The sequence below is a fragment of the Erigeron canadensis genome, chromosome 3, assembly GCF_010389155.1.
Source record: "Erigeron canadensis isolate Cc75 chromosome 3, C_canadensis_v1, whole genome shotgun sequence".
NCBI lineage: Eukaryota > Viridiplantae > Streptophyta > Magnoliopsida > Asterales > Asteraceae > Erigeron > Erigeron canadensis.
This window is the reverse complement of record NC_057763.1, coordinates 31,251,821-31,265,861: the sequence shown is the minus strand read 5'-3', so window position 1 is coordinate 31,265,861 and position 14,041 is coordinate 31,251,821. Positions and strand designations below refer to the sequence as shown.

Sequence of the window (14,041 nt, the reverse complement as noted above, 5' to 3'; positions counted from 1 at the left end):
GGAGATCCGTTCAATATATATATATATATATATATATATATATATATTATTCTATAGGGTAACATTCCGGTGATAAAATTTTTAAAATAAAAACAGTGAGAATACTTAAAAACATCATTTTGATGCATTAAAAGTCCATAAAACTAACATAGTGCATAACTAATTATTATTATTTAAGTGTTTAACAACACATTAATTCGTCAAAATCAAAAAAATTACGTTTTTTGTTTTGTGCATCCATCTTGGATGTATATTCATCAAAATGATGCATCCAACAAAAAACGTGATTTTTTTTATTTTGACGGATCAATGTGTTGTTAAACACTTAAATAATGATAATTAGTTAAGCACTATGTCAGTTTTATGGACTTTTAATGCATCAAAATGTAGTTTTTAAGTGTTATCATTTGCTCTCAATTTAATTTGATTCTCATTTGATAGTCACCCTTATTTTATATACATATGTATATATATATATATAGTTAATTGCTTCATAATAGTCTATAGGGTAAGCTTCATGTGAGATCCGTTCACATATGAACATAGTTAGTATTAAGTATAATTTGATATATTTATATGTAAACGAATTTGTTCGTATATATTATTCATATATGATCATCAAATTATAATTTATAAGTTTTGATGGTTCTTTCAATTCAGATGATTCTCACATGAACCTTTTCCGTCGTCTATATGATTATTTGTTGTACTTTAAAATTTAGATTTAGTAAAAGTATTTTATTATATTGTATTATGATGTTTTTTGTTTTTTTTTTTGAACTGCTTTATTATAGTATAATGTATGTTATCATTTGTATTTGAGTAGATGTCCAATCGAGCCGTAAAATTTGTTTGTTATGATAATCCAACATGAATACATGATACTTGTTGTGGACAAAGGTGACGTACAGAATCAAGGGACATGCACGGCCGGTCAAGGTGGGCCGGTTGGAAGGAATACAATTAAAAAGATATAATATTATAAAAATTATATAATAAAAGTAGCCCTGGATTCTGCTATTGAATTACCTACTACATTACTAGTTTGTCGGAGGTAAAGGGGTTTGTGGTGGAAAAATATATACTAGTGCGTATGAAGTACGGTAGCTATATAAATTGTATTATAAATAAATTTGAATATGTCACATGCATGATTAGTGTGTATGAAATAAATTATGATTAAAATAAACCGATCATTGAAACTAAATTATAATAAACATTAATAATAAATAAAAATATATATTTAGTTAAAGTTTTGAATTTACTTTATTATTATAAGTAATATAAACAATAAGAATTGAAAAATAAAAAGAAATATTAATGAGAAAATGATCAATCAAATAAAGTTATAATAGGTTTTGTATTTTTATAAGCCAATAGTTAGAGTTTAATTCTAAATCTAATAAAGAATTTGAATCTATATAGAACTAAAAAAAAATAATTTAATAAAGTAAACAAATTAAAAAGACACGTGTCGATTTAGGATTATGTCACGTGTCGTTTTAAAAACATCTCAATCCTGTTTTATTTTATTGGTATATATATATATATATATATATTAGTCCTAATACTCATACGATGTACGATAGCCCTCATAAAGAACACATGTCGATCAAGGATTCTGCCACATGTCGTTTTAAGGATACTATAATCCTGTTTTAGTATATTGGTAGATATATATCTACCAAGAAACTAAAACAGGATTGAGAAAGAAATTCGAGTATATATATATAATCTAGTTTTAATACGATGTACGGTAGCTATATAGTAGATTGTATTATAAAAAAATTCGAATATGCCTCATATATGATTCATGAGTATGAAATAAATTATGGTTAAAATAAACCGATGATCAAAGCTAAATTATAATAAACAGTAACGATATATATAATATATGTTTAGTTAGAATTTTGGATTTACTTTAAATTTTTAGAATTACATCAAAATCGAAACTTGTAAACATAGTGGATGACGGCATATAGCCTTTTGATTTCGGATTGTAAACTCAAATTTTGAAATTTTCATGTTAATAACTTATTATAATTAATATAAATAATAGAAGTTGAAATATTGAGAAAGAAAAAGAGATAAATTATTAATGATAAAACGATCAATAAAATAAGGTTATAATGTCTTTTGTATTAGCTAAGATTTAGAGTTTGATTCTAAGTCTAATAAGGAAATTAAATTGATATACAATTAAAAAAATAATTTAATTAAATAAATAAATTTAAAGTACACATGTCGATAAAGGATTACGGCATATGTTATTTCAAGAACATCTCAATCCGGTTTTAGTTTATTGGCAGATTTTGCGGTTTCTTCATTCGTCCGTGAATAATGTGGAGTTGTTTGAAACACAGAACCCGAATCTTTCTACCCGGTTCAACTTTACTGATTTTCCTCCTTTTACAATGACTTCAATTGAAATCACATGTGTATATATAATCAACAATAAACTCATAATGGCGGAAATTTTTTTGTTTGGGTTACTCTTTAATTTAAAATTTTGACACAGGGATACTACACTGGTATAGTTACTGTTGTTTTTGAACCTTTAGACGGCCAATCTCAAGATGTTATTTAATACTGTAAGATTTAAATCTAAAATCTCTTGTAAGGCAAACTGTTTGACCACAGCTGTTTAAAAAAAAAAAAAAAAACAACTGTTTGACCACAAAATCATATTGGAAGTTTAAACCTTATAAATTACATTATTTTAAAAAAAAAGTATATCTGTTACCTCAAAATTCATAAAATACACACACACATATATATATATATATATATATATATATATATATATATATATGTAACCCTATATAGGGGGACAATCACATAAGAACAGTTTTAAAATAAGAACGGTGAGAACACTTTAAAAACATCATTTTGATGCTTTAAAAGTCCATAAAACAAACATAGTGCATAACTAATTATCATTATTTAAGTGTATAACAACACATTGGCCTGTCAAAATCAAGAAAATCATGTTTTTTGTTTTGTGCATCCATCTTGGATGCATATTCTTCAAAATGATGCATCCACCAAAAAACGTGATTTTTTCGATTTTGATGGATCAATGTGTTGTTAAACACTTAAATAATGATAATTAGTTATGCACTATGTTAGTTATATGGACTTTTAATGCATCAAAATGATTTTTTTAAGTGTTCTCATCGTTCTTATTTTAAGACTGTTCTCACCTGAGTGTTACCATATATATATATATATATATATATAAACTGATGCATTATTTACACATGTTAGCATGCCTTAGAACAACTCTATTTTATATCATCACATAACTTCAATATTATGATTTTAGAGTAATTTATATATAAAATTTTTTTTTTTTTATAGGATTCTTTAAAGTTCTCTCAACTTGAACTTGGGAAAATCTAGACCCTTGTATTAAAATCAAGGGTCAAGATTTATGGTCTTACTTGATAAGGTTTTTTCCACATATCTCTAGTAGTTTTTGGCAATAATAATTAGTAATTTAGATGACTTCATTAAAATTAAATAATGTGAAATTCCCGTTTATAAAAAACAATACTCAATATATAATATGGAATTCATGATTTATAAAGAGAACTTGATTCTACAAATGTAAGTATATTTTTTGGGGGTTTGCTAAATACAGTCATTAGCACTGTGTTTAAGGTGTATAAATTGTTTGTACATTTATCATGAAAATTAGGGACGAACTTTTAATATAAAAGGTATAAGTTTTTTTATGCACAGACTTTAGGATTTTAGTAAGGAAACGAATGATCTACCACATGATTAGTTTGGTCATCACTTAGCGGTCACCACCAAAAATATGGGCCGGTAGCTTAGCAATATAGCCCAATAGGAGCTTTTAAATTATGGGTCACATGCCCAGGTACTTGGAGAATTTAGCTGACCAAACTACCACAGTCCATGCCACGTTAAGGGTTAATTACTAATTAGTGAAAGAAATAATGATACTAGACACCATATGTCCATATGGCTTCCCTTAATTCTTATGATATGTTCGTTTTTTCTTCATTATTTTTTGTTAGATGACAGCATAGTTAACACTTGATGATAACAGACACAAAACCTCCATAACTTTATTCGTATATTTATTATGCTTCTTTACATCGTACAAATTGGAAATACTTGTTAAACTAGCTAGCTATCGATATATTCGATATATATAGATACATGCAAACATCATGCATGTATATGGATATATATTTTACGCGTTTAGCCGCGTATGTATAACACAACACGTACATTTTTTTCATAGCTTAGTATTCCGGCTAGCTTATGGGGTTGCTTCTTGTTCGTTAAAGGCGATTGCTTCAGTAAGGGAGCGACAACAACGGCTACAACCTTGATAACCATACCAACCACCGCAACACCCAAACCTACAACCCCTTCCTCCTCCCCAACCACCGCGACCACCACCCCAACCACCACGGCCACCACCCCAACCACCGCCGCCAGGACCACCTCCCCATCCACCACCACCATATCCTCCACGTCCACCCCATCCGTTACCGTATCCACCCCATCCACCGCCAGGTCCCCCATATCCACCACCACCATATCCTCCCCAACCACCACCACCACCACCATATCCGTTCACATGAGATTCTTCTTGATCTTTCTCCGCTGTATCGTTGAAAGTACCATTAGTTAGGCATATAAACAAACAAAACAACCAAGACTTTATTCATGTTTGTTCGTTTAATTTAACGAATGGTTAAAAAATATCTGAAAAAAAAAGTTTATTGTTCCCCAACAAATAAAAACGAATTGAAAAATAGAAATTTTATAAGTAGAGAATTTAAAATATAATATAAGAACATTATAATAAATTATCCAAATTGTTTTAAAAAGACATAATTATAGTTATAAGAAAAAATAAAACCTAAATGTCTTAAGACTATAAATACATGGATATATATAAACGAACATTTGAACAAACTATTGAATATATTCACGTGCGTTTTTATGAACAAACTATTAAACATATTCACGAGCGTACAATTCAAATTCTCAAACGTTTACGAACAACATTAATGAATGAACAACAACTATGTTCAAATTCTCAAACGTTTATTTGTTCATCATGTTGGATTGTTTAAAAAAAGTTTTCAAATATAGAACGTTGTTCATTTGATTTACAGCCCAATTGCCCAAAAACCATTAATTAGAGAGTAGTAGCGTAAATTAAATAGTAACTCTATCAATAAATAAAAAAAGAATGATTTATAAGCAAGAAAACTTACCGTTTCTTTCATCTTTTGATGTTTCGACCTCTGCAGTTGATGACACCAAAAGAACAACCGAAAACAGAACAAACAGAACTATGAACGCTTTCATCTTCATATTCTTATATTCAGAGAAACTTTTTGCTAGCTATATATATATATATGGTTTTTGATGAATTAGATACAATTTCATGTAGCTAGCTATTTATAGGATCATGAACCATGTACAATATATCGATTGAGCATTTACTTCTGAATACGGTTAGTAGTTCGTTGTAAGCGTTTTTGGATATTCTGATAACGAATTCAAAGTATTATGTCATGATTTGAAGATGCTACAGTTTGACATGTTCAATTTCTATATATAGAAAAACTGGTTTCAATAATTCTTCCTCATCTAGATCATATATATCCCTAGGTATGCACGTTGCAACTCATCAATGGGGTGGCCATCATTCTATATATTACTCCCTATATCGCTACAAAAGTTGACATTAGATTAATTTATTGATCGATATATATGACTTCGTTTATCACCGTTGCAACTCATTACTTAACAATGTATTATTCAATTAATCAAAAGTTATTTCTTAGACACAAATAATGATTCATTTGGAAGAAAATTAATTTTCTATAAATATAGGAATCTATCAAACAATTGTACAAATAAACTTTTCAAAGGGTGTAAAAATATACACAAATTTAATTTATCTAGTAGCAAGGTACTTAGAAAAAGTAAAGTAACTCCGAAGAGGCGTCTTCCAAGGTTTTTGGGTCCCGATACTGTCTTTTACGGTATATGGGGAGGTTGAGATGTAGACACTCTACCGCTATCAAAGGTAGATAGACTGCTGTTAAGTTCTAGTAGAGGTAGAAAAGGCCTCCAGCCTTGCTGGGAATGAAGATCGAACCCATGACCTATATCTTTAGAGACAAAGACTACAACCACTAAACAAGTTGGTTCTAAAGTAAAACAGAGCAAAAGACAGAAAAGATTTGCCAAGAACACGCAACTTTTATTGAAGAAAAAATAACACAAAACTCCAATTTTTGTTGTACATTCCCTACCCATCTAATTCACGATATATATAGACTAACATAAACCAATTTGTGTATAACTAGGAATGACTAAATATGATAACTATGTATCCTAATCTCAATACAATACCCCTTAATAGATTAGCCTTGGCCACCAAGTTTACAACCTGTCATCCAAGATTATCTCTTGGTCAATCCTACCTACACGTGGATGACCCAAACATTCCAACATTCACCCCCGAATGTTTGGACGCGTTAGATCTTCAACTCCAAGCTTGCTGATCATTTCTTTAAACTTCATTCTTCCAAGCGCCTTGGTAAGTATATCAGCTCGTTGATCTACCCGTTCACGTGTTCAACATTTATGTCTTCTCGGTCCACACATTCACGTATGTAATGAAATCTAGACTTTATATGTTTGCTTCTTCCGTGAAACACCGGGTTTTTTACAAGAGCTATAGCTGAAGTATTGTCTATTCGAAGTGTCACTGGCCTTGTATCACGCCCCACCAATTCCTCGAACAATTGTTTCAGCCAAATTGCTTGGCAAGAAGCTGAGCTAGCCGCCATGTATTCAGCTTCACAAGATGACAACGCCACGGTGCTTTGTTTTGTGAGCACCATGTAATCGGAGATTCTCCAAGATAAAACACATGTCCGGTGGTACTTCTTCCATCGTCTTGATCGATGTTATGGCTACTATCACTATATCCAATCAACACGTTTTCTCCTTTAGCATAAGTAATTCCGTGTCCGATGGTCCCTCTCAAGTATCGCAGAATCTGCTTGACCAATGTAGCATGAGACTTCTTTGGGTTTTGCATGTATCTACTCGCAACACCCACTGAGAACGCCAAATCGGGTCGAGTATGTAATAAATATCTCAAATACCCAATAATTTTTCTATACTTTGTTGCTTCAAAATCTTCACCATTTTCATCTTTTGAAACTTTAAGATTCTGATCCATTGGTGTATGGGACAAATTACAATTTAATAACCCAACCTCGCTCAATATCTTTCGTGCATACGATTCTTGCTTGATTTGTATTTTACCTTTGTTTTGTTGCACCTCAATGCCTAAGTAGTAGGACAACATTCCCAAATCTGACATTTCGAATCGTTTAGCCATATCATGCTTGAAAGCTTCAATCAGTTTCACGCTAGAGCCCGTAATTATCAAGTCATCAACATATACTCCAACCAAAAGAACATGACTGTTCTCTTGTTTCCGGTACACCGCATGATCTTGTGAACATCTTACAAACTTAAGTTTGGTTAGGATATCATTCAACTTCGCATTCCATGCACGGGGCGCTTGTCGTAGCCCATACAAAGCTTTCGCTAACTTGTATACTTTATGTTCTTCACCCTTTTTTCCGAAACCTTCTGGTTGAGATACAAAAACATCTTCTTTCAATTCTCCATACAAGAATGCGGATTTTACATCGAGGTGATGCACAACCCATCCTTGATTCACAGCTAAAGCGAGTAAGAGTCTCACTGTTTCGAGTCTTGTGACTGGGGTGAATACTTCACCAAAGTCAATGCCGGGCTGCTGAACATAGCCTTTCGCGACAAGTCTTGCCTTATATTTATTCAAAGATCCATCAGCATTTTTCTTGATCTTGAAAACCCACTTTAGTCCGATGACTTTTACATGTTTGGGTGGCTCGACTAACATCCATGTGCGGTTTTTATTTATTGACTCAAGCTCAAGTTTCATAGCTTCCATCCATTCTGGTTTTGTTTTTGCATCATCAAATCGGTATGGTTCATCATCTGCTAGCATTAAATATTCATCATCAGTAATGCCAATATTTAATACAAAATCATTGAACCAGCCGGGAGTATTATGAACTCGTTCAGATCTTCTAGTATGTGTATTCGGATCAAGTTGTTGGGCAGTATCTGATTGCACTGTTTGGGCTGAATCAGTTGGTTGATTATTTTCGGATTCTTCACTTTGGGTATCATCTTCATGAGCCTGATCCATCTGATCTGTAGGTGCCCAACTTAAATCATTATCCACCCCCGTATTCAAGTCCTCTCCAGCCTTGATCCAAAAAGTTCCTGAACTAGAGTCCTTTTCTCGCTCCGAGTTCTCTTCCCATTCCCAACCTCGTTTTTCATCAAACACTACATCACCATCACGGCAGATTACAATTTTCCGAGTTGTTGGATTAAGTAGTCTAAACCCTGCAGTTCCTTCCTCACTTCCGATGTATATTAATCGCTCGGAACGATTATCCAACTTCTTGAGGTGAATCCCAACAATTTTTGCATAAGCTTGACAACCAAATACTTTCAAATATTGCAAATTTGGTTTCTTGCCTTTTAACGCCTCATATGGTGTGACAGTGATTGCTCGAGTTGGAATTTTATTGATAATTGATGTTGCATGCCGAATTGCCTCATCCCACATGTAGTTTGGAACATCACGAGCTTTTAATAAACTCCTTGTCATATTTAGCAAAGTGCGATTTCTTCTTTCTACTACACCATTTTGTTGTGGGTTATAGGGTGTAGTTAGATGGCGTAGCACTCCTTCCTTTTCACAGTATTGTTTGAACTCGATCGAAGTAAATTCTCCCCCTCGATCAGTTCGAAACGTTTTGATTTTTCTTTCTAACTCCGCTTCCACTTTGACTTTGTACTTTTTGAATATAATAAACGCTTCACTTTTTTCTTTCAAAAAATACGTCCACATATAGCGTGAGTAATCATCAATCAAAACGAAAACATACCTATTTCCAGCAGTCGTTTTAGGGGAGATAGGGCCACAAAGATCACCATGGATAAGTTCAAGCGGTTTTAAAGCCTTGAACTTTGCTTCTTTGACAAATGGTTTTCTAGCTTGCTTTCCAATCAAACAAGAGTCACATATTTGATTGTCATGATGTATCTCTGGCAGTCCATACACAAGTTCCTTTTGTTGCATCTGTTTCATTGTAGCAAAGTTAACATGCCCGAGTCTTGCATGCCATAACCAACTCTCATTATCTATCATTGCTTGCAAACATCTTGGTGTGCCAGTTTTAAGCTTGATCATATAGAGTCGGTTTTTTGATCTTGTTACTTGCATCAGCTTTTTTCCTTTGCTATCTCGAATCGTGAGGAACTCGTCTTTCATTCGAATGTCACACCCAAGTTCCGTAGCTTGTCCGAGGCTGATAATGTTGCTACGGAGACTTGGTATGTAGTAGATATCAGTAAGCAATCGACTCTCCCCCGTCTTTCCTACAAACAGAATAGAACCCTTCCTGCAAATATCCACTTTGGACCCGTCTCCAAATTTTACTTTGCCCCGTATGCGAGTATTTAGTTCAGCAAAGAAAGTGATATTACCTGTCATGTGGTTGCTTGCTCCGTTGTCCAAACACCATGAATCATTTTCTTTGCACTCATACTTGCTCGGCACAACTCTTTCTTCATTGAGATAGACGGATTCAACAATTCCTGCCATAAAAAGTGCTTGGTCGTCATCATTCTGTTCATCATTGTTGTTGTGTCCCTCCTTCTTTCGCTCCGGACATCTTGACACAAAGTGTCCAAATTTATCACAGCGGTAACATTGGATTTTGGAGTAGTCACGGGTTTTTCCCTTTAGTTTATCATTATTATTTGCTTTATTTTGGGCTCGGCTTGACTGTCCTTGTCCACGACCTCCCCCTCTACCACGGTTTGACCCCTTACCCCGTCCTCTATTAGCGCTGTTAGAGTTAGATCTTGACGAACTGCTTGACGCAGAAGTAAACATTAGGTGTTCTTGTTCGCCACCATGAGTTTCCTCCCCTTTTATTCTTTCTTCATATGCTTTCATCCTTCCCACAACCTCATCGAGCTTCGTTGTTTTTAAGTCAAGCATTTGTTCAATCGAGGCAACCATAAGGATGAAACGTCCTGGTAACCCATTAAGGAATTTTGTTACAAGTCGAGATTCCTCAAAGGGAGTTCCAAGTGCGGCTGCAGTTGTAGCCATACCAGATAACTTGCTTGCGAATTCGCCTATTGTACTTGTCTCCTTCATCTTGACTCCTTCAAATTCGGAGATGAGAGTCTGAAGTCGAGCTTCCCGCACTCTCTCAGCGCCCACGTTTTGTGCTTTAATCCCATCCCACATATCTTTTGACCTTTTAAGATTTCCTACTTGCAAAGCCAACTCATCGGGGATTGATTGTAGCAACAACGCTATCGCCATGTTATCTTTCTTTGAATCGGTACTACTAGTTCCGGTTCCAGATTCTATACAATCCCATACGCCATGAGCCTTTAAACACCGCTTTAATTCTTATGGCCCAGAGTGTATAATTTGTTGATGTGAGCATTGGACACTGTAACGCCGTTGTACTCGGTGTCTTGCCATCATCAGTACCTCCTGTCATCTTTGATCTTCGTGAGTAAATTCAAAGTGGTGATTTTTCCAGCCCTTATCTACGGCTTAGAGAAAAATCGAGCCAAAGAGAATTGTTTTCCTGACTTGCTGATCAAAAAAAAAACAAACAGCTTTTTGACTTTCTGATCGGGCTGGAATAAAAAGAATACGATCAGAACTCGCAGGTTGAGTCTGAGTTTCTGATCTTCTTGAACGCAGGTAAACGTATTACTCCTTGATCGAATTCTAAACCAGAAAACGCAGGTTTAGAATCTGAATTTCTAATCCTCTTGAACGCAGCTCTGATACCAATTAAAGTAAAACAGAGCAAAAGACAGAAAAGATTTGCCAAGAACACGCAACTTTTATTGAAGAAAAAATAACACAAAACTCCAATTTTTGTTGTACATTCCCTACCCATCTAATTCACGATATATATAGACTAACATAAACCAATTTGTCTATAACTAGGAATGACTAAATATGGTAACTATGTATCCTAATTTCAATACAATACCAATTAATATATTAGCCTTGGCCACCAAGTTTACAACCTGTCATCCAAGATTATCTCTTGGTCAATCCTACCTACACGTGGATGACCCAAACATTCCAACAGGTTCTAGTAGCAAGCTAGGTTTTTCCTTAATCAAAAATTGTGTATTTTATTTGGTATCTTTCTACATTTATAATTTGCCCTAAATTAGTAGTATCCAACTACTTAATTACTGTAGTAAACTTTTTCCACTTTTTAGTTTTTTACAGGCCATCAGGTGATCGATCTAATTTACTCGAAACCAATATTATCTTTTTCTTTTGAAACATGAACATTCGGCCTTACACCTATCCACAAAGTTTTGTAAGATTAGATAGCTTGTTATTTGGACAAGCGAAAGACTGGTTCCTCATGGACACATCAGACATGGAGCGCAACTGCACATCACCCAATTTAACCAAGCCCATGTTAAAAAGAAAACCAATTGGTCCAATAACTTACTAGGCCGAACTACAAGCCATCTCATTACCAGCCCATTGCAATTATCTATGACTCCATGTCTCCATTTATCAAGAAAGAGATGTTGCGCGCCTGCCCTTAATTTGGTTAATAAAATACATTTTTCGTCTTTTCGATAGTGTAAAAATAGACAAAGAATTTATTTATAATCACAAAACACCTAAGCGAATATACCTATTGAACGTTAAGTGTTTCTATCATTACTATTACAGAAAGTATTGTGATATGTTTTACTTTGATTTACAGCAAAATTAATACCCTGAAAGTTGTCTAAACCAATTTATGGTTGGATTTTGACATTAACTTCGACCACTTTCTAACTTTTCTGAAGGAGTATAATTTAACTTTTAACATATGTTTTTTTTTGTTTTTAAATAGGATATTCATATAGTAGTGAATGACAAGAACAGCTTTTTTTTTTTTTAAATAATAATAATAAAACAAGTCGATCGATCATAATATAATTAAAATCAATACAATTCTAATTAAAATTGATATTTCTATGTACTATTCTATATACTATGAAAGTATTTAGATACACATAAAACAAGAAAATTGCATTCTACCCCAACTTCCTGTACGAATATTTAAAATAATAAGTTGAGGCCCAATCCTCAAATATTTCATCGTAAGTTCAAATACTTAATATCTACTTATTGATATATGCCGAGTTGTCGACTGCATTATATAGCTAGAACGTAGAAAATGGCTCCCTTAGTTAAACGAAGTTTGGAAACATGAATATAAAAAGAAATAGAAAAGTTTGGCAACATGGTTTTGATAAGGCCACTACTTTTATAAATTAACTTTGTCATTGTTTAGCAATGCTTACAAAAGATATGTTATAACAAGAAGTAATTTATATGTATTTATACGTATGAAATACACATAAAAAGATTTACTAAATGAGACCTGATTAATGTTCAAAAAAAAATAAAATGAGACCTGATTATAAATTTGAAGATCAACTTTAGAAATTTAATTTTGAAAGAATAAGTTTATATAAAATGACGATATGATTTATAAAAACTAGACGGGTGTCCGCGTAATGCGGTGGTGATGGTGGTAGCAACGAAGGTGTGGCGACGACGATAGTGGTGACGGCAATGTGCGGCAATGACGGTGGTGGTGGCGTGGTGGTAAATGTAAGTTAATTGATGTAAGAAGAGTTAATATGGTTGTTTAAGAGTATTATAGGTAAATAGGTGGAAATATTTAAATTAGTGATTAAAAAAAAGGGTTAATGTGGGCATTTCAAAATTTTAATTACTTAAAGGGTGAGGTAGTTTTTTTTATAGATTAGTATTAGTATATATATAGAGAGAGAGATAACGGATGATGTATTGATGAACGTAGCGGATCTATGAATTGGTTAAAAGGACATATTAACACTTTAAGACGATAATGACGAACAAGATAAATACTCGTATAAGTTACAATTTAAAAAAGAAAAAACATTGAAAAGTTTGACTAAAATACTTACTTTGATCAAACTAATCAATGTTCCAATCCCAGGTGTCACTCTACAATAACACTTGCCACAACCTCAATCGATACACCTACTTCTGATACATACAACTCATTTTATCCAAAATTTCACAGTAGAAGTTTGACCATCATGCCATGCAGCCATTTCGAAGAGCGTACCATATATTTATCCTTTATGTTACATACACGCCATGCATATACATTTTAACAACTCTATAAATAGAAGTTGAAACATGCTACATAAACAACTTAATTAATTAACGTACTCTAATATTATTCAACTAAAATGAAGATCAACTCTTGTTTGTTTTTCGCACTTTTTCTTCTTCTTGTCACATATGCTTTGGCCGTCGAGACTACTAATTCGCAACATGAGACCATGACTGAGACTAGTACTATATATATGTGTCCATTTTATTTTTAATTTACTTTTTGATCTATAGCTAAAACGTACTAATATACTATATTGCTGGCTTTGTGTAGAAACCAAGGGACCGGAGGAGGCGAGTAAGGCAGAAGCCTACGGAGGAGGTGGTGGAAACTATGGCGGCGGTGGTGGAAACTATGGCGGTGGTGGGGGAAACTACGGTGGTGGTGGTGGTGGTGGTGGTGGATGGGGATGCCGTTATGGATGCTGCTATCGTGGACGATGGGGTGGTGGTTGTGCGAGATGTTGTGCTTCACCCGAAGAAGCCAAAGCGTTTGCCGAAAAACAAGTCGATCACCCATAGAAACTGTTCTACGTGTGTCATGTAATCAAAGTAGTAAACTCTAAACTAGTTTACTGCAAGAGCAAATCCTTGTACTGTATATATAGTAGTAGTGTAATCTTAATAAAACAGTACATGGTGGTGTAATAAAACGTATGATCTAATGAAAAT

At 33.7% G+C, this 14,041-nt stretch overlaps 2 protein-coding genes across 2 annotated transcripts; one reads left to right on the top strand and one right to left on the bottom strand.

Moving 5' to 3' along the window:
* Positions 1 to 4,294: 4,294 nt before the first annotated feature.
* LOC122591906 (ctenidin-1-like) lies at positions 4,295 to 5,364 on the bottom strand. The gene is made up of 2 exons (XM_043764131.1): positions 5,265 to 5,364; positions 4,295 to 4,581 (listed from the first exon to the last, which is right to left on the bottom strand). The coding sequence occupies exons 1-2, from the start codon at positions 5,362 to 5,364 to the stop codon at positions 4,295 to 4,297; spliced, it is 387 nt and encodes a 128-aa protein (XP_043620066.1).
* An 8,082-nt stretch (positions 5,365 to 13,446) lies between these two features.
* Positions 13,447 to 13,891, top strand: LOC122591905 (glycine-rich protein 3 short isoform-like). The gene is made up of 2 exons (XM_043764130.1): positions 13,447 to 13,552; positions 13,644 to 13,891. Exons 1-2 carry the CDS (start codon positions 13,447 to 13,449, stop codon positions 13,889 to 13,891), a joined length of 354 nt encoding a protein of 117 aa, XP_043620065.1.
* The last annotated feature ends 150 nt before the right edge of the window (positions 13,892 to 14,041 follow it).